The 21,542-nt window shown below is 40.9% G+C and overlaps 1 protein-coding gene across 1 annotated transcript in view; it reads right to left on the reverse strand.

Moving 5' to 3' along the window:
* SCUBE1 (signal peptide, CUB domain and EGF like domain containing 1) overlaps positions 1 to 21,542 on the reverse strand; it is a 314,156-nt gene that overhangs the window by 110,850 nt on the left and 181,764 nt on the right. The window contains exon 7 of the mRNA XM_065410229.1: positions 18,966 to 19,055. Within this exon, the coding sequence (XP_065266301.1) occupies positions 18,966 to 19,055 (90 nt within the window). The remainder of the gene's footprint in view (positions 1 to 18,965; positions 19,056 to 21,542) is intronic.

The raw sequence follows: 21,542 nt of genomic DNA on the forward strand, positions 1-21,542 counted from the left end.
AGGCATAGTGCTGGACTTGGAATTGAGAATTTAAAATCCTTAGTTAAGAAAGAGTTAATGGAAAATTAACTACATACATCACTTTGACAAGAATCTACATGCCCAATCTGTTCTTACTGAACTACAAGCAAAAGGCATCTGGGTTTTGTCCACTTAAAGCTTTTTGCAAATTGAAAGGAGTTTGGAGTGGGTGGGAGGGCATAATTGAGGTCACTGAACCCATTCCAAGCTGTGTCATTGAAATTTCCCAGTGCTTGTAGTATGTAGAATGGTGGCTGGGCAAACACAGGCAAAAGAAAGCTACAATACTTTTTAGCTTTTACAATAGCCGACAATGGCTATTAGGTACCGCTCCATAACAAAAATCTTCAACTGCATCAGACACACACAAAAATGCCCACAGCTATTATATATATAATGGCAGCTGGCATTTTTTAGTTTTATTTTTTGGTAATGAAGTTGAAGGATTTTTTCTGTGGAGTGGTACCTGTGTGTGTGTGTGTGTGTGTGTGTGTGTGTGTATACACACAAACCACAAGTATTATTGAAATAGATAAAAGGCAAGAGAAATTATTGTCTTTCCCTTGAGTCACAGAATAGAGTGGATGTAAGGATGCCAGTTTTATTTGTTGGTCTGAATGGTATATTTATTTGATAGGTATTTAGGGCAGACAGAAGTAACCAACCAACAACCATATGTAGCTGGCTACTCTGTCTGCAATTACTTTGAGACCGCAAGGGAAATATTTCACAGTCTTTTACACAATTTATTTTTCAGTTTCTCCAGTTCAGATGAAACTTAAAATAATAAGCTTGTCATTGTGTATCTCGGTCCTCTTCGTCCTGGCCTTCCCCAGAGAGGCTTTGTCAAAGCTTACTCAGATCTATTGACTGACTTCTATTGCCACCTATTTGGAGTTTGTGTTACAACTGTACTTTGCAGACAGGGTCTGGCAACAGAAAAGTGGACATGCTCATGCTGAATCTCCTTAGTATATTATGTTGCTCAAAATAATTTACACAAAATATAAAGCACTTTATCTTTCAATTGACAAGCATTCAAAGCTGTTCTTCTGATGGAACCAGCTGCTGCTTCCCCTGGGAAGATCCTTCATTGGCTCTCTGGAAGGCCGTCACTGCTTCAGATCAAAAAAATTTCATTTAACTCCTTTTCATTGGCACAAACCTATATATCAGTTTTGGAATGTGCTACTGGCATTTATGTGCATTATGAAACCAGCGACTGGGAGACAGGGAGGTATGCATTAATAGCATGGCACAATTTATAAAATTACTATATATAAATATACACACAAATATATATGTGTGTGTGTATGTGTGTGTGTAATGTGCCAACATTAATACTGCAATGTGTGTAATTGCTAGCAAGAGCACATTTGATGAACAGACCAATATATCTTTAACAGAAAACTTCCAACAGACGAGGCTGATTCTGTAATCTCTTATTCACAAGCGCAATTTTCACTCTCAAGTAGTCAATAATTCAAAGAAACTTCTTGCACGAGTAAAGATTACTCATGCGAGTAAGGACTTGCAGGATCAGGACTTGCCTTGTTTAAGCCATGTACTTTCCAATGATCATTTTCCTGTTTGGCTGGGGGAATCCTTTTATAGGTTTAAATGTTGGTATTTTCATATATATTTCAGAGGGCCGAAATATCAAGTAACTTTAATTCTCAGGATGAGGGGAAAAAATCAGATCATTTAAAAAACTTTTTCACCTAAGATCATTTCTAGGGAGCCCCAGCAGTTTAAAAAGTAGAATGATTTGTCAGGGCAAATAGTTAAGGTTAAAAAGCATGAAAAGGTGTTAAAGACATACGTTTGGCATGGCACTGCAGTGAGTTGTAAATCTTATGTTAACAGATTAACTATGGCGTATGGAGAGCCCTTCATTGCAGTTCATCAACAACAGATGAGCATTACTTAAGCAGCAATATTTCTGCTTTCTGGATGACATCCAGTGAAAATGAATAGACACAACAAACTTTTTTCTCCCCTCTGGCATGGATGACTGGATCTATAGGGTAAGGGGCAGTCACTGAACAAGAGTTATTTCGATGTATAAATAGAAGGGATCATGCAAGCTTTTCTTACATTCACAGAGACTTAGTAAAAGGAAGCAAAAAGAACAATGCCCTTCAACATCTCTTAAAGCAGAGTTGACTGTGTCTTTAATAAATGGCAAATTTTAATAGGATGAAGACTCAGGGTAAAAACAGAGAGACTGACAATACTTATAGTAACTGGGGTAATGGGAGCTGTAATGATGAGACTCCTTAAAAAAGATGGCAGGAGAAAAAAATTAGTTAAGGAGAATGTGAAAAGCAGGGTGGTGGAGTGGTGCATTAAACGCTATATGGAATAGAAATGGGTAGGAATGCATATAACATTTAAACCTGACAGCACCAGCAACATACCTGTTCTGTTCCAAACACCTTCACACTTTAGATCTGAAATCCAACTTCAGATCGGGATCGAAATAAGAGGCAGAACCAAAACCCTTGATTCAAAGCCACCAAATTTCTTAAGGGGTGTGTGTGGGGGGGAGATGCGGAGGTGTGAGATAGAGAGGGTTAGACTGGGGATTCCAAAATCTGGATAATAATTTTACACCTTGAATCCTTCCGGAGTTTTGTATATTGGATGGCACTGATCATACCAGCCTTTAGTGTCTGTGCATGACAACCTCAGCACAGCCATTACCCTCAACGTTTGCTAGGGTTTCAAACTTGATTTGCTCATGTTATTCTGATGTGTCTTCTGTTCTGCTATGGGGGTGAGGGTGGGAGCCTCACACCCATTTTAGTGAGAATGCAAAGGAAACACCAAAAGCAAACAGTGTTTGGGTAGTCTGCCCCTCGAGAAAATGTAATGCAAACAGTTAGGACATTTCTCTTTGGATGAAGGTAATACTTATTTGGTGAATGTGTAAGATTTTCCAGTGAATTTAAAGCTATGCTTGCAGTCCTATATAAATCCTTTATTGAGTTCCCCAGGTAAAACCCAGATAGAACTGGTACTCCAGGGAGACTAGCATACAGGGTAGTATGAGGGTGTTTATGTATATAAAGAGCTATGGGGCAAATTGTGTGTTCCTTACTCAGGATAATCTCCTACTGCTTAAGGAAAGGATCTCAGATATTGGCTCACTGGGATCCTTAGATAGAAGGCACTCTAAAAATACAAATCATTATACATATTATATGTCTAGTCCCTATTAAAAAACATTGTTGTTAGTGGAATAGCACCTCACCTCCAGTTATGTTAAGGAATATACATGGGTCCTGCATATCAAGATGTTGTCCTAAAAAGAACAAAGCCGATGAATGATATTGAAAGTTCCGTAGTAGCCCATCAGCAGTCCTCAAGATATTATTTGAGGTGTCCCATGTGTATCAGATCAATTCTTTCAATTTAATGAATGCCTTTTCAGTGTCTGAGAGATGCCTACCCTTTTAGGACTGAAAGAGAGGTCCCTTATATCCAAAACCGGAAGCTCTTGAGCTAAAGGAGAATCTCCAGGAAGTGGCAATAGAGTTGTTGTGAAACTTTTAAAAGGAAAACCGACACCAAACGAGGCTCAGTTGGGCGTTGGGTTTTGTTAAAAGCCTGAGCCTCTGAGCACATTCACCATGGTTTGGGAACCTTTCAGAGAATTTAGTTTTAAGTAAGGGCCTAAACTAAAACCTTGAAGTTCAGCCTCTTGGACCCTTGCATGTAACCCAACCCTGTATTCAAATTCAATTTTTGAAAGTGGCTCCTTATTTTATGAGCCCATTCAAGATCTGAGTGTCTCAAAATTTGGTGTGTTCAAAACCCGGATCCAATTTTTGTGGCCTGGTATCATCTCTAGAATCAAGGTAATTGGAGCTGATTTTGTGTTTTTTGTTGACAATCAGGCAAAACTTGGAATTTTTGGCTATTTACTTTGGCAGTTTGGATCCATTTGAACTGAAACTCGGCAAAAAAATTAGGAACTGTGAACCCATATAAATCTAAATTGTGTAAGAAGGTACAGATGTACTCTATAGAGACCAAAGCTTCCAAGTTTAATTTTATTTTCTATTACTTCCTTCTCATGAGTAGGGGAAAAGCTCCATCAAACATGTCGGTAGGTAACATGTTAAGTTTAAACAGCACACTTTAAGTCCACAGGGCATCCTAGTCAACTTTCTATTCAAAGACTGTCAAGATAAAACTCAGATTTACAGTAGGAAGCACTAATTTTCCAAAGATTGGAGCATGGGAATGGAGACCTAGTTTCTTTCCCAGCTTTGCAACTGACTGGCTATGTGACCGTGGGAAAATCACTTGAAGTAGAGCTTATATGGAAACTTTCTGTGCCTCAGTTTCCCCTATATAAAATGGAAACCTTACTTCTCATCATTGTGAAAGAGAGGTGAACTCAAGCCAACACAAAATGTTTTTATGTAATTATGAAAAATTAATGTAAACTGATGGTTTGAATTTAAAATTTCTGCTGTAAACCCAGTTACTACATCCTCCAGCTTATATGTCCCCCACCTCAATCCAACAGCCAAGCCATATGGAATACTGTACAGTTTAATAAATATAAACTAAAAGATAATTTAAACAATATTTTAAAATGATCGTATTCATTTTAAACAGATAAAAAGTTAACAAAGATCCAGTTCAAACAGGGGAAAAGGGAATGAAGTAGAAAGGTAACAAAGAGATCATTGATGAGCTGTCTGAAAAATCCCAAACAAAATAAGTAATTTTGAAATAAATAAATAAATTAGAAGTATGGGGAAAAGAATAGAGGCAGATTTCGAAGAGGAGTGAGCTCCACCATACACACAATAAAGGTGTGATCTCATACCTCCTACTAGAGGGCTGTATCAGAGGGTAGATAACTTTCAGGAAGAGCCTCATGGAGAAGGTGTTGAATATAGCCTGGACTTCTACTGTTCAGGTTTAAAAAAAATTAGTGAGTTTACAGTCAATCTGCCATTGTATAGGCAGCCAGTGTAAATAATGCTGGGTAGATGTAGTATTCTCATACTCTGCAGACTTGTAAAGTGGTGTGCAGCTGTATTTTGAACACGATACAAGATACAGAGAAGTGTTGTGGGAAGCTGTGTAAGGAGTGAATGATTGTAATTGCATCTGGTGTCCAAGAGGGCATATTCTGCTTTTGTGAAGTCATCAGGGTCTATTATTTATGTAAGAATTTCACAAACTGAAAATATCCACTTTCTTAACATGACCAACCCCTAGCTCTCTACAAGTGCATGAATTCTCTTCAAGAGCAGGGAGTCAAAGCAAGAGTGAGCCTCCTCACACCAGCGACTTCTACACAGCAGCAAGACTTTTCCCTCCAGGATTTAGGACAAGAGAGCTCCGATACACCCACCCAATGCTATTATCCAAGCATTCCTTCAGAACAGAGGCTGAATTAGCAAAGTCCACTGAGCAGGACCAGCTGCGTATCATTCGCATACTGATCTGATGATATCGAACATGGTGTTTAGAAATTGTCTCACAAAGAGGTCTCATATAAGATGAGCAACATGAAAGGAAAGAACACATCTTTGAGGGATGCTGAATGTCAAATAACTTATTGCTGACACACAATTGTCTGTCACCTCTGATTATCTTCAAAGTATGACTGGAAAGACTGGCAGGCAGTTCTAGATACACCAGCAATGTTCCATAATGGCTAGTGCAACAATCCAGGGCTCATATTAAAAAACCAAATAGCCAGTTTAAACTAAAACCAGAAGAGATCATGATCTTTATGAAGACTGTCTCAAATGAAAATGAAGGCTGGGGCCTACTCAGGATATCATGTCCAAATAGTCTTGGAACTGAACAGCTGTTGCCTTCTTAGTCACTTTCCTCAAAAAGGGAATATTAGTGATTACAGGACTAGTCAATAACCACCCAATATGGAGAGGTGATATCTTGAAGAATGGAAAAACTTCTGCCTAGTTAAGGATGGTCAGCATCCGCTCTGACAAAGAGAGGCACTGCTAATAACTAATTATACCCCAGCCATACTCCTTGGTTTAAGCATCCATGCTAAGGAAAGATCAGAACCACAGGGGATGGGTCTCACAGAACCTAAAAAAATCACGGACATCCTCATCAGAAACCAAGTTAATTGACAGCCATGGGAGCCAATCCATTGGGAATTTGTGGCTCTACAATCAAAAGACCTTTACACTTCCAAGCCCCAGTATAATATACAGTATTATGAAACAGAGTAGCTTCCCTTTAAAAGCCTACTTTTCAAAACACAAAGCACAGGGAGTGGCATTTTCAAAGGTGCCTAAGAAAGTTAGGAACCCAGCTTGCATTGTAAATTAATGAGAGTTGGATGCCTAGCTCTCTTAGGCACTTTCGAAAATCCCATCCAGAGAGGATGAATAACTTGTCCAAAATCATAGAGCAAATGAGTGATTGAGCTAGGAATAGACCCCAGAAGACCCTTTCCAACCACTAGGACACACTTATTGTCCATCCAAATACCAAACAGGTTAGAAGGTTAACTTCTATAGACCACAAGACTTAACACATTGGGCCAAGTTCATCCCTCTTACAGCTGAAATGAGTTCATTTTGAGTCACCATGGTACATGGTGCATTCTAATTTGTAGCGATTTTTCATATTTTTAGAGATGAGTCAGGACTGAGATCCCACAGGCAACCCAGGACAACTTGCTTTACCTGTGAGCTATCTAGACAAGTTCATCGCTGGTGTAAATGCACTGATGTCAGTGGAATTACATTAAGGATGAATTTGGACCCTTGATTTTATAGGAACCATATTGCAATATTCTGTGAAGAACAACCTATAGGTGGCTATGTTCAAGACATAGTCATCACAGATGCAGCCAATTTGTACTGTCACTTTTCAGGGTATAATCACATATTAAAAATGGATTGTGATAGTGCAATGAAGAGCAGCTAAAAGAAGCTGGAACAAAGAAGGGAATAATTAAGGACTATGTCCAGTTGGGAATGGGATTGATGTGAAACAGATTTGTTTTCATTGTTCAATGCATCAGCTAAAAAGAAGATGAAGTAAATTAAAGGCTTTGAAAATACAGCAGAATTATCAGAAGAAAATCCCTCTCTACCCATTGACCTTTACAACTTGTGTCATGGAAAGAACTTTCAAGCTGGACACCAACCATTCCATTCACGTGTCTTTTAAAAAAAAAATTCCCAATTTGCCTCCAAATAAACAGCCCTTAATACACTCAAAGTGCTCCCAATGTAGATAAAATCTGATGGTAGTGGTTGGTTGTTGTAATACACAGATATCATTAGTGATTTTACATCACCGAGAGAGGGATTTTCTAGAGTGTGTGTAGCCCTCAAAGTCTTTCTGAGCCTGTGAGGGCAGCACTCTGTGTGTGTGTGTGAGTGTATATTATATATAAGACTAAAACTCTAATGGTAGAGGATTATCATTTTCCATTATGCTGATGAAAGGATGAGTTCCCAAAGCTCTTATTACAACTTTGTAAGTGGTTTCTTACAGTGAAAGGAGGGATCTTTGCAGCAATGTGTGTACATTACGGGAGTAGTTCTGGGTATGACTACAATTTTGCAAAGTGATACTTGAGGAGTGCTGAGTGCTATGTGATTGATTAGCTTTCTAAAGCCCTGGAACTGCTTTTGTTGTCTAAAGATATCACCTGAAAGAAACAATATAAAACTCATAAGACTGAGATCCTCATAATGCAAAAGATACAGCAAATGCCATGTCAGCTATAATTGGTGTCTGCTTTTTAGGGAAATAGCCTAATATTTTGCTTGAAGGAGAGAAAAATCAACCCTTATGGAAAAGGATGAATACCTACAGGGTTTGTGTAGAAAATAAGTGGGTTATCATAGAAATTATTCTTAAAAACCAACATAATTTAATAGAGAATGTCATTTCTATAGAACTCTTGAACCAATGTTTAGAATTCTTTAGCACAGCAATATTTCACTGTTAAATTCTGCACTGTAATTGGAAATATGTATATATATATGTACACATTCTACACACATATACACACATTCTACAGTTTTTTAGAGTAGTTCCTATACAATGTCATTGAGAATCTGATTCTGCTCCCATTGAGATCAGTAGCAAATCAATAAATTAGGTGTAGACTCAGGCTCTTGATTTCTGTAGAACCCAGTAGGTTTCATCCTTATGACATGAGTCCAACAGAGGTATTGGTAGGAACATCTGAGCTGGTGAGCATGGGAGGCAGCCTCCCTAGCCATTTCCTGTAGAGAAGACCTGACACTGCAGGGAAAAGGGGCAGACCACCACTTCAATGAAACCACCTGCTCCGGGGGTGAGACGGGGGGAATGTGTAGCTCAACAGGATCTGCTGCCACAAGTAAGAAGAACCCTTACTAAAAGGGTATAAACTGTTTTGAGGTTAGGGCAGGTTGTTCTTTCAATCAGAATTGGTTCAGCCATCCCTAATTATAATATATGCCAAAGACTGACGGTCAATTCATTTACAGCCCATGTAACTTTTCTTTCCAAAAGACAATTTGTTACACAACTTTTTTTTTTTTTTTTAAGATTGTATGAAAGTCCCAAATGTATTAGGCTCCTGTGGGGCTTGTTGCTGTCCAAGGACACTGATCAGGGTTGTGCCTCATTCTGAGGCAGAAAAGGAATGGAAGAGGAGAATTTAAGGGGATGGGGAGTCCCTTAGAAGAAGATCTTTTCCTTAAATACTCCAAACCGATTTTGAGTGGTCAAACTGTATAGGGGTGTGTGTGTGTGTGTGTGTGTGTGTGTGTGTGTGTGTGTGTGTGTGTGTGTGTGCGCACATACAGGGCACCATACTGAGTTTTGAACCAGAGGAGAGATCAGCGTAGCTGAGAGGGAGAGGCAATAGTGGATCTAAACCAGTTTTCCTCACCTAGATCCTAAGGCTGGCCAAGGGCCACAATGACCTTAGTGCAAGTTAGAGCAGCCTAAAAAGCAGCCTCTAACTTGAGCCAGCTTGTAAGGCCCAAAGGCCATGACCCCAACAGGATCCAGTGTTGCTGGAATGATTTTTATAGTGAGGGTGCTGAAGGTGGAAACCATGTATTTGGGTTGTTACTACTTCAAGCCAGGGGGTGTGGCAGCACCCCTAGTTTCAGCACCTATGACAGGATCACCAGAATGCAGTGCCCTCTGGCCTTGCACCAACACATATCCTACACCAGGAGGGCCAAGAGGAGCTAACATAGAGCCAGTTTTATGCCAGCCCAAGGATTCCTTCATGGAGAAGAAATTCTCAGCTGCTCATTTAGAGCCACTTTAAGGTCCCTTAATGAGCACTGCGTCATCAGTTGCCATTGCATGGGCCCGTATCTGGCTAATAATGTCCTGAGCCCAATCCTGTCTCACACTATAATCTGTACAAGATTTGTACAATACAGCTGGCGGAGTACAATAATTTCTGGTCAGAGTGATAGTCTTAAATTCAGTTGTCTATCAGAGCAAAGGTTCACATGTACAACCTGCATACCAGTCCTAGTCATAGAAAAATGAGCATTCACTCTTAATCCAACTGTCTATACGTTAGCTTGTGTAAAACACAGACCAACATTACTGTGCTTGTGAGACAAATTATTCCCAAATGAGTGAAGATTAAAGCCACATCTGAAAGGAAACTAAATGCAATTTATACAGAAGTACTAAAAGGCATTTTAAAGTTTGCAGAGAGCATTTGTTGTCATAATGCTGCCTCCCGCTTTCTTGCCATTTTTCTTTACTTTCTGCCTTGATTCTCAGTAGATTTATGACAGACAGAGCTGACTTAAGAGAAGCCAGTAGGCAGGCCTGCATTTGTGGGCAGAGAAAGGAATATGTGAGTGGGTAACATTTGAAATTAGGAATTTGTTTTTTAGGTCTTAAAGTGTAACGTCAAGGGGTTAGAGGTTTTGTGTGTATGTACAGACAAACACACACACACACACACACATTTTATGAGGATATGAAAAATAATGGACAGCATTTTTTTGACACAACATGCACCAAATCCTCTCAAATTGGCTAATCTTAAGAATTCACAATTAATCTGTGTTAACCAAGGGTTATCAAAGTAAAATTGTGTGGTACTAATGTAACTGTTGAGAAGAACTACAAGATGACAACTAGAAACAGAATTTATATGATGTAGAAGGCTAATACTTGGAATCAAATAATAGTTAAGGTTACAAGTGAGAAGAAGTCTGGTGGTTTTATCTTAATCCTTATTTATACTCTCATAAGGTTCAGCCAATGGACAGTCTCTCCACAGGAAAGAATGATAGTTGTGATGAACTGAGTTATAGTGGGAGAGGCTGGCAGAGTACCTACCAGTAGTGCCTTGCTCAGCTACTTGTCCCTCATTTTCAAGAGTACTAAAATTAATTCTCAAAATTACAGACAGAAGGAGGAAAAAGGCTGTCTCAAGTCTTCTTATCAAGGGGCAGAATACTAATTAAGACCGACACATAATGTGAAGTCAAAGTGGCTACAACTTTTAGTGACAACAAATACAAATGGTGCACTTGTGAAGGGTGCTGGAAGAGACATAGTAAATCTGAGAGAGCGCCTTAAAATCTCCAGGCCAGTGGGCTTGTCAGATCTGAGGTTGACTGGCCAGTTACCTGATGGATAGGTTGCAGGAGTGTTCAGAACCTGTGATCCATGGCTTGGGCAGAACCTGTGACAGAGATACTTCCATCCTATATCCAACTATGTGGGCATCATGGATGGAAAGCCACCAGGTTATGCAGCACCCCGTATTCCCTCAGCATCTCTGCTGAACACAGTGGGGAAGGCTCCTTTGCTAAACATATGCTGCACTCTGGACACACCACTAGCAGCCTGCTGCTCCAGATGGGGCCAGATGAGGATTTGGGCATGGAAATGCTGGTAATGTCTGCCATTGTGCCACTTGTTTGCAGTGGGAGGTATTTATATTTTGTTAAGGAGAGTTCCATCTTACCTATTATTAATACGTCAGAATTGTTCTTCTCATAACATATCCACCTACCAATCCAAAAACTGCTGGATATTGGCCATGTTCAATAGAAATTATAAGCAAATGTACATTGACCGTGACCCTTTATGAGGCAGGCAGATGCTCAGAACTCTAGAAGAAAGTTTTCCTGTTTGGAATGAACCCTGATGAGATGGAAGAAAATAAGGGGGAGGGGGAAACTTAAAGGAGGGACCCCAGGATTGGCAAATAGTTATTTTATGAGATTAAATTCTGAAGATATATGAATTTTCTAGTAAGACAAAACTATACTATTCTCATACAAATCACCTTGTATCAATCCTGTAGCTTCAGGGAAGTAGCAATCAGAAGAAGAATATGAGGAAGGGAACAATACTAACATGTAATCACATGATTGAACATGAGCAAGAAGAACAAGAAATTGGATGAATTACATACACAGGGAATGAAAAATGTTAGATGGGAAGGAGAACCTGCAGGATCAGGAGACCAATGGTTAAATTTAGCACTGTTCCCTCCCACATACTCATCTTTTGATCGTTACTTCCCAGCAGTTTCAGGATTGGTAGAAGATTATTTGTATGAAAATGAGAGGAGGATCCCACTTCCACCTTCTATTATTTGGTGAAAATGTGGAGAGACAACAAGGCTACAGCCTTGGAGATCTGCTCCTAGAAAGGCCTGTTTCTCTGCCTTGGGAGTTGCTACAGATCTAATGAAGCACATCTGAGACTCTGGTGATGTTTTATGAACATTAGAGGATTCCCTAGTGGCTGTTCTGGTAATCTGAATAGTGGCTTTAAGGAACCTTTTGACCTTTTTATTATAACTGATGAAGAGAGCTTCTTACCATTTCTTAAAGGTGAAGTTCTATTTAAGTAGACCTTGAGGGTCTGAACACAACTAGGGAATGTAGAATATCTCCTTCTGACAGGATGGATTGGGGAAGAGGATCATCTGACTTAATATAGAAAAGCGAATTGACATTTGGTACTGGTAATGATTCTGGAGAAGGTCGGAGACCTAACCATCAGGCAAAGGATTGGAGAAAAAGGGTCTTTACAGGAAATAGCACCCAATTCACTAACTCTATAAGCTGAAGTGGTGATAATAATGAAGGAGACTAATGGCTTGTCTATGCTTAGGGCCGGCTCTAGGTTTTTTGCCACCCCAAGCAAAAAAATTTTTGGCTGTCCCCCGTCCCAGCCCTGGGCTCCTCGCCGCACCCTCCTGCTGCCCCAACCCTGGGCTCTCCCCCCACACCCGCATCCCCCTGCCGCCCCAGCCCTGGGCTCTCACCCCCCCCACACATCCCCCTGCCGCCCCAGCCCTGGGCTCTCCCCCCCCACACACACACCCTGCTGCCCCAGCCCTGGGCTCTCCCCTACCCCCCCACCATTGCCCCCCACACACACCTCCTGCCGCCCCAGCCCTGGGCTTTCCCCCCCACCCCCACCCCACCTGCACCCTCCTTCCGCCGCAACCCTGGGTCACTGGTAACTCGCTCCCAGGGCAGGTCATTCAGCAGGAATTTTAGATGTGCACAGAACACAGACAGGACTGGTTCCCGCATGGTTACAGAACTGCAGTAAAGTGGAACAATTTTCAGCTTGTGTGATTGGAGGATATCTGGATGCATATTATAAGACTGTCCTACATAAATGAGGAAAAGTTGAGGTGCCTTTATTATTCTTTTGTTCCACTCTTTCTTTCTATGGGGAATTTGCCAATGCAATATCACTGTCTTCCTTTTAAACAAACAAACAAAAAAGGCAATGGCTGTTGAAAATAGCAATTCCAGTCCTAATAACCACTGGGAAGCATTTCTTGCTCAATTTTATCCTACTTTTTCTACAGCAAGTTACAGTGGATCAGTATATTTGATTTGGGAGAAATGAAGTAACAGCTGCCCAAACTGAGCTTGAGGACTCCTGAATTTTGAGGTGTTCAAATCTGGAAGGCAGGTGCTGGGGGGGTGGGAGGGGGGGCTGTGGCTCCGCAGGGGAGCACGGCAGCATGTATGCAGCAGTGTGTCTGGCGCTGCGCAAAGCCAGACACGCTGGTCTGAGTGGCACGGTAAGGGGGCTGGGGGGGGGTTGGAGAAGGGGTAGGGGGTTCCAGGGGGCAGTCAAGGGACAGGGAGCAGGGGGGCCTGGATGGGGTGGAGGTTCAGGGGGGCAGTCAGGGGCAGGGAGAAGGGGGGGTTAGATGGGTCAGGGGTTCGGGGGGGGCAGTCAGGGGACAGGCAGTTGGATAGGCATGGGAGTCCCAGGGGTTTGTCAGGGGACAGGGAGGGGGTGGGGTTATAGGGGGGAAGTTGGGGGGTCTCAGGAGGGGGCAGTTCGGGACAAGGACCAGTGGGGCTTAGATAGGGGGTGGCGTCCTGGGGAGCAGTTGGGGCAGGGGTCCCGAGAGGGGGTGATCAGGGGACAGGGAGCAGCGGCGCTTAGATAGGGGGTTGGGTCCTGGGGGGGCCGTTAGGGGCAGGGGTGATCAGGGGACAGGGAGCAGGGCAGGTTGGATGGGTTGGGGTTTCTGTGGGGGGCAGTCGGAGGGAGTGGATGGTGGCAGGGTGGGGCTACCCTCCCTCCCCGTGGAGTGTCCTATTTTTTGAATGTTAAAATATGGTATCGCTACTCACAGTGCAGCTCTCCATTCACAGCAGGCTGCAGCATGAGGTCTCAGCTTCCTCACTCCCTCCCCCTCTTTCCTGTTGGTAGTGGCCAAGGGAATGCTGGGAAATGTAGTTCTTTCCCTGCTCCAGGGCTGGCTCTATAGGCAGGGAGCTAACCAAGAAACTACATCTCCCAGGGCCCTCTGTTGGTTCTCAGCTCCCATGCTGGATCCCTGCCACCCCTGCAAATGGGCTGCCCCAAGCACGTGCTTGCTTTGCTGGTGCCTAGAGCCGCCTCTGTCTATGCTGCCCTGCAGTTTGGACGACAGTGGTGTGAACAGCAGCGTTCACCTAAGGGCTGCAGAATTACATTAGTGCAAACTACGGATCTTTAATTTCATGCCCACATTGTCTACACGGGAGCAGTTACAGCACAGCACTTTCGTCTGTGCTGCAATTCACATCCCTGTAGTCCAAATTGCAGGGCAATGTAGACATACTCTAATTATCAGATAGTAAAGGAAAACTGACTGCAAAGAATTCAAGGAGAATTTTGGTTACATAGGTAAGAACTGAGTTGAATAGCTCAGAACTGAGTTGAGGTTCCTTGTGGCAATTAATCTCAGTGATGTATATCAAACATTTTGTTGATTGAAGGAAAGAAGAAATATTAGAGTGTACAGCAGAGATGTTTGGTCTTGTGAGATTGAGTGCTCCCAAGCCAAATAATTGTCATTTAAGAGTTGTAATTCAAGCCTTGTTTTAAATCATTCAATAAGAGCTATAGGACAGAGTTGAGGTACATATCTGAAGAGGCACTATTGGCAGAAAGTGACCCAGACATTTTGGTAGGCCTTGACTGCACCAGAAAATGAAGCATCTTAAAGAGGAATAGTTGAAAATATGAAGCATTAGCCTGTCAATCTCCATGCTGCTAGGGACAGGAAAGTCAGGATCAGGGATCTGCTAGCAGAAGATTGATCGGCTAAGGCAGGATGCACAGTTCTGTGATATTCCTTCTGAGGCAAGTAAGGAACCTGCCAAATTTTCTGGGAGATATACAGAAGATGTGGGCATTGGAGAGGGTGAACATATACTTAAGAGCACAGCCAAGGCAGAAAAGATTCACATTTCAAGATAAGGGATCATTGTCCGGAGCAATAAAGAGTCAGAAATGTATTAGGTAAATAGATGTGAAATAGTATGATGGTCTCTTCCTAAGTGGATAGGATCTATATGATTTCTAACACAGAGTGAGGAGCTCCTGGTGCCTTCCTAGTGATTTATAGAGACAGTTGCTGTCTGATTCTTGCATTCTGTCAGGATATCTGACATGAAGATGCGAGATATGAAGTGTTGAACACCCTAGCCCACAGTCCTGAATTCAAGAAAGCTGATGCCTCATCAGGCTTTCCATGTGAAACAGAGGCCCTAGCATGATTGGTTTCCCATATGTGCATCCCATACCCTGAGACTAGCCTCTATCATAATCCTTAGTACACTAGGATATGACATTATTTTGCCTTTGGAGGTTATTCATGATGAGTCACTAGCGGAGAGATCTTTGGACACCAAAGGGCTGAGGAATATGATAATGGGAGAACTCCTTCTGGTCATCCCAGACCAATAGCAGTAACACCTGTCGAGTTCTATTATGGAGCAGTGCCAATTGGATTGTGTCCACCAATGCAACCATTAACCCCAGAAGAGGAAGGGCTTCTGATTGAGAAATCCTGGCTCAGCAAACAATCTCAGATAACTCTGTGATGTCTCTTCTCCCCGATTCTAGTAATAAGCTCATGCTTCTGCTCATAAAAAACCTGTGACACAGATGAATGAGGTTTGGAGTGTACACAAGGAGTTCTTTTCTCAGTTTACAACAATGCTATGGATTTGTAGTACACAGAAGTCTTGATGGAGATAAAGGACACAGGACACAGCAGGCCATCCACCTCATGAAATATTTGTATCCCCTCTTCCTGTTGGGTGGCCCAGATCCAGATGGGAGTGAAGAAATTGTCAGTGAACTGGATGAATAGGAATGTGGAGATATGCCTCCTTTAAGTTCATAGAGCATAGAAAGTCATTCAGTGAAACTTCCTGAATGATGAGGGCAGGAATCTCCATTCAGAACCTGGTAGTCCTCACTGAGGGGACACAGGGTGAAGGGGTAGGTGCGGAGATACAAAGGATAGTTCAAACTCCCTTGGTCCTCTTAGACATTATGAAAAACTGTGGGAAAACTCCTAGCGACAGGCTGAATTGCCCTGAAGATGAGTAGATTGCAGATTGTTTTAGAAGATCCTGTCTCTTGTCTGCCCTCCAAGGCATAGAGAAAAATATATGTAGCAGGGAAAGAGAATTCTATCAGATTCCCTCTTCATAATGTCTAGCCATTAGAGGGTGACATATAGTCATACTATGTTAGTATGAATTACAGAAGAACCTAATCTAGGTTGCTTCTGAAAGGTAGTGTAGCACATGGATGAGACCTAATTCTATTATAGTGGAGGCCAGGAGTCTATTCCCAGCTCTGCACGAAGTGACCTTGTGCAAGCTCAGTTATCTGTGAAATGGGTTAATGAAATCTGTGAAATTAATGAAATCCAGGTAGCAGTATAAAGCCTTGGTTCACAATAAGGGTTGTGAAGGAAACAGAAATATTAACAGTAGTCATTGGAAGAGCTGGGACTAGAAATGGTGGTCTCTGGGCTTGCAGTTTAGTGCACCTTTCTCTAAACTACAGGGCACTGTGGGAGGATCTCCCCCCTTCCTTCCCTTAAATCACATGAAAGTTGGAGCTTTTCCTGTCTTCACAAGATTGACTGCAGCAGGGGTCAAAATCACAATAATAAATGTGTGAGAATTGGAAACACTGTGTACTTTCTATAAGGACAGTTTGAAAAGTACCAGAAGAGACAATGGCACTGTAGGCCTTTTGGAAAAGTCATTAACTTTGAAAATGCATTAGAATACTATCAATGCCAATCAGAGGTTCCCTGTGTACCAGAAATTGAATCAGAAGCTGCAGCTGCCCTTTCAGATTTGATTTCAGTAGCTATTCAATTCTAATTGACAACTTTCCTAAGGATGCCATAGTCCAGCTACTGCATATATTTCACATCTTGGCCAATATATGTTAACAGAGGAGTTATTGAATGTTTCTGACCACTTATATGATCAGTTGGATTGTTAATCCCTTGCCTCTGCCAACATACTACTAAATGTTAATGGGAGCCTGATATATTTAATAAGTATATTGGTAACCATAAGTTTTTTTATTCTGTTTTCTTTTACTCTAGTCAACAGTATGACCTTTTTTTGGCCAATAGTATGGATTGTTTTTCAGCTTTGATGATCATGCTGGTCACTTCTGGATATCAGAAGGTCCAACAGCAATTAGAGTATGTGTGCTCTAATTTTCGAAAGGGCCTAAGGAAGCTATGCACATAATTCGTGCTTTCAATGGTCATTGGTGCCTAATTCCCTCTTTGAAATCCCTGCCCAAACCATTAACTGTGCCCTTACGATGCTGGATGATCTATACCAGTGGTTTTCAACCAGGGTCCACAGACTATGTCTAAGGAATCTGCGAAAGGTTGTCATTTCCATAGAACAGTGGTTTTCAACCAGTGGTCCAGGGACCTCTGGGGGTCCACAGACTATGTCTAAAATTTCCAAAGGTGTCCGCACCTCCATCTGAAATTTTTTAGGGGTCCTCAAATGAAAAAAAGCTGAAAACCCCTGATCTATACACTAACTTATGCAAATCTAAACTGGTTTGTGAGTATTCAATTTACTATTATACAATAAATTACACCTATGGATTGCATGCTAGAGCATTTCATTTCAAACTTTTACTGCACTGCAAACCTGTAGAAACTCCAGTGGCTATAGGGGAGCAGATAGCTGTGGGATTCAATAATAGGATACAAAGTATTTTACCTACATATAACCATTTACTACCATGTTAGATTGATAATGGCAAAGCCATTACCATCTGATGGCTGTTTGTTGCCCTATGTGAAATGAATTGATGGCCTCAAACCTGTTCAAAGTGGACAGGTATCAAAATAGCATCAAAACCACTAACAACAATTGGAACAATTATCCTAGTTCTCAAGGATTAAATTAGCATAGAAACTGAACAGTCCTCTTGTCCTCTAGAAATGGTTCTTCCAGATCAGGACTCAGGTTCACAGGCAGTGCTGAACCTTTGAAGTGCTCAGCACCTTTTAGGATTGGGCTCATAATTGCCAGGGAACTGACAGGAAGCTTGTATTGCCAGTTCATATGCTATACCTCTTCTATGGATAAATAAAGAACTCCAAGTTCAAAGACTGGCAATCTGGCACTTTTCACCCGTATTAAATACACTTAAAATCTAGTGAGACCAATCAAAACTGAAAATACAGTCTGACTAACTGACTGGATTTCTCCAAAGTAGCAGTACAGTTCAGTAATCCATACTCTTCGATGGCATTTGTTACGTGAAAAGGAATCTGGCAGAGATCCAGCCACCACGACCTTACAGAATAACTCAGCAGGAAAAGCAACCAGATTGTTGATTCTGTTCCCATACCATATTCTCCTATGAAAACCAAAAATGCAAGCTCCTTTTTATTTGCAAAAAGAACACCCTCATCAATGGTCATACGTATAATATGAACAAGACAGTTTATTAGATGCCTGAGCAATTGATTAGTATCAGAAGCAAAAGAATTATCTTGATTGTTCTTCTTCCACTCTTTAGCTTATAACAACCCACAGAAACAAACCATGAGCTAATCTTGAGAGAAGATCATATTAAAGCTCACTAATCACAATAGTTCGCAACGTATCAATGCTAAGGAAATAAATGAATTTCTAGCAATAATATATACATTTCACTCAAAAGTACTGCAAAAAATTTAACTAAGCAAATATAGTAATTCATTTAACACCACATATGAAAAAGAGCATCATTTTATATCATCATCCACTTATAAACTAAAGGCAGGTCTGACACATGAGATTTTATGTGAACCCTGGATCCACACATACATACACAAATCACACGTAAGAAGTAGTTTGCAAAAGGTAAGTAAAGTTAATGGCAAAAGTTTCTTTCTATGCAGAAGAAATTGAACATGAAATCTGCAGGGTTAGGGGAAAAAGTTTACAAATGAGAAATGAAATTGTATGATGGAAGATAAGAACTTTAAAAAAGGTGACCTCATAAACATAGATGAAATAAACTAAAAATAAAAAACAAAAACAAAAAAGCAAACAAAAAAAAATTCCATACACACACATACAGACAAAAGTGAGAGCACAACAAAGGAAGTGGAAGAAAAGTGTTACCCATAAGTAGCCGCCGTTTCACCCTCTTGTCCACATCAGCTACTGACGTGGCATTGTACTCAGAACTCTCAATTGCAGCCTCATCCTTCTCTAAAACACAAGTAAGGGACAAACATGGAGCAGTTGGTTAATCAAAAGCCCAATTTTCCGCTGCCTAAGACAGTTTCTTGGCATGGCACAACCAAAGCCAAGAAGCAAGCCATGAAAGCACTAAATCCCCGTTAGAGAGTTAATTCCACTTGAAACCCCAGAAAAAAATTAAAGGGTGCTTGGGGCAGAAGGGGGAAGGAAGAAGAGAAGGAGGAATGATAAATGACAAAATAATTAACCAGAAAACACACACAAAGCTTGTTTCCTACTAGAGAATGAGACAGCAAACAGGACTGCCCCAGACAGATGTTAGTAATGGAAATTTAAATACAAGGGTTCTAGTTAAACAAACTATTAAAGACAAACTGTAAAGTGATTCAGACTGATGGTGGGATCAGGATCTGAAAATGGCAGGCTGAGGACAAAGATGAGACAGACAGACAGAGCTAAAAGAATCCGGTGATGGAAGGGCATGGGTGCACCATAGTCGTGTACACATTGACAGAGTGTTTAAAAACCAAACAATGCATGCAAATTTAAAAAAAAGGAAAAACCAAAAACCAAAAAACGAACAACAAACCAAACAAACACAAAAAAGATCAATTTGGGCAGTGCTGGTTGCCTGCTTGTCTATGAAACACTACGAGCTAAACATTCAATGCTAGAAAAGATGTTGCAAGAACAGGGTTTAGTAATTTTATAAGCATGCAGTAAGCAAGATGATGTCAGCAAAGGTCATTTTACAGATAGTTTCTGATATCCTATATGTAAGAGTTTAAATTCAGCATAACAAGGACTTTAGTTGAGTTATGCTTCATCAGAAATACATAGAAACAATCATTCACAAGGGAGGGAAGAGATGAGCAGTAAGTGAAATAAAAATAAAGGTTTCTCATACAGGAAAGCAATGGAGAAAGCAGCAGCTGGGTAAATAAAATGATTTATGCAGGGTGGGGGAGTTGCTTTATTTAAAAAGCCAAAACAAAATGCAAGTGGGGACTTTCACATGCAGCAAACATTAAAAAAAAAAAGTCAGGCAAACAAAGACAAAATGTGTTAGACAAAGGGTCAAAAAGTATTTATCTGGCATTGCAGAAGTTTGCATTCTTGCAGTGATGCCCAGAATATATACACCACTGAAGACAGCAAACAGTGGAATAATGGAAATGAGAAGAAGGAGGAGAAGGCGGCGGCTGGCAGGTTTTATCTGTGGCAACACTACATGGTTGAGTTGTAACGAGAAGTTTTTAAACAAGTTCTAGATGGGATCAGGCTGCAATAGAGGCTTTTGTTTGAGATATTGTGGGTTTTTTACTGTTCTGTAAATAATTAATGAACGTCAGTTATCAGACAAGACAGGCAATCAGGAACCATCACCAGAAAGCAGGAATAAAAATATAAAAAATAAACAAAAATAAAAAAGTGTTCTAAAAGAAAGAACTACTCAGAGGGAGGAAAATCAACACAAGCAGTAATATGTGACTTACATCACAGGACCAAAGAATGTAACATGGAGTTGTTTGTGTTGCATTACAAAAATGAAAAATAATAGTAATAAAAAAAAGCCATGAGTGCAGTGTATACATCCTTTTGAACATGATGGACAAAATTAAACATCAACCTGAGGATATTAATGAACAGTGAACTCTTGGCAAATGGGAGCATCAAAAATTTATTTTATGTTCCTCAATAAAACCTGGTATTAGGGCCCTCAATCCTGCAAGCCCTCCCCACACGGAACTCCCATAGACTTCAATAGGAGTTCCTTATGCAATGGGACTGCAGGACACAGACCAATATGTTAACAGAAAGTACTGATAGAGAGAGCTGAACAGTCCAGGAATAGGGAGTGTATACAGCAAGACATGGTAACTGTTGTACCTTGATTACTTTTCCTTTTGTGAACGCTACAGCCCTGATCCTGTCATGAGATCTGTGCAATCGGACCCGTTTCCCTATGCTGAGCCCCATCTGAGGTCAATTCCATGCGCTTGCATAGGGGTTTGCCTATACAGATCTCGCTGCCTATAGGCCTGGTCTCCAGCCCACTGAAGTAATCTGAAAGATTTCCATTAACTTCAGTGGGTTGGGGATCAGGGCCTGTATGTTTTCAAATATGGAGAAGGGAGAGAGAAGATTAAGAACTTCCATCTAATTCTGAAAGTATTTAAGCTTATTTCCTACTTTTTGTATTACTTTATAAATTTTTGAAACAAACTAATCAATAACAATGTGAAGATGATGCAAACCATTATGGATTTTTAGGTTCTAATTTTGAGAGTAAGAGTATAAAAAAGGAACATAACCCCTGATTAAGTTATTGCAAAAAGTTCCTTTTTGTACAAAAACAGATAATATTATGCAAACAATGTACTCCGTAATAATAAATATTTGCATGGCATCACCCAGGATGCTTCACTTCCTGCTAGGCCATTTTCCCATTGACAGTCACACTGGATGCTTATTCACGATGAGTACTATTATTTT

Source organism: Emys orbicularis, chromosome 1 (genome assembly GCF_028017835.1).
Source record: "Emys orbicularis isolate rEmyOrb1 chromosome 1, rEmyOrb1.hap1, whole genome shotgun sequence".
Classification (NCBI taxonomy): domain Eukaryota; kingdom Metazoa; phylum Chordata; order Testudines; family Emydidae; genus Emys; species Emys orbicularis.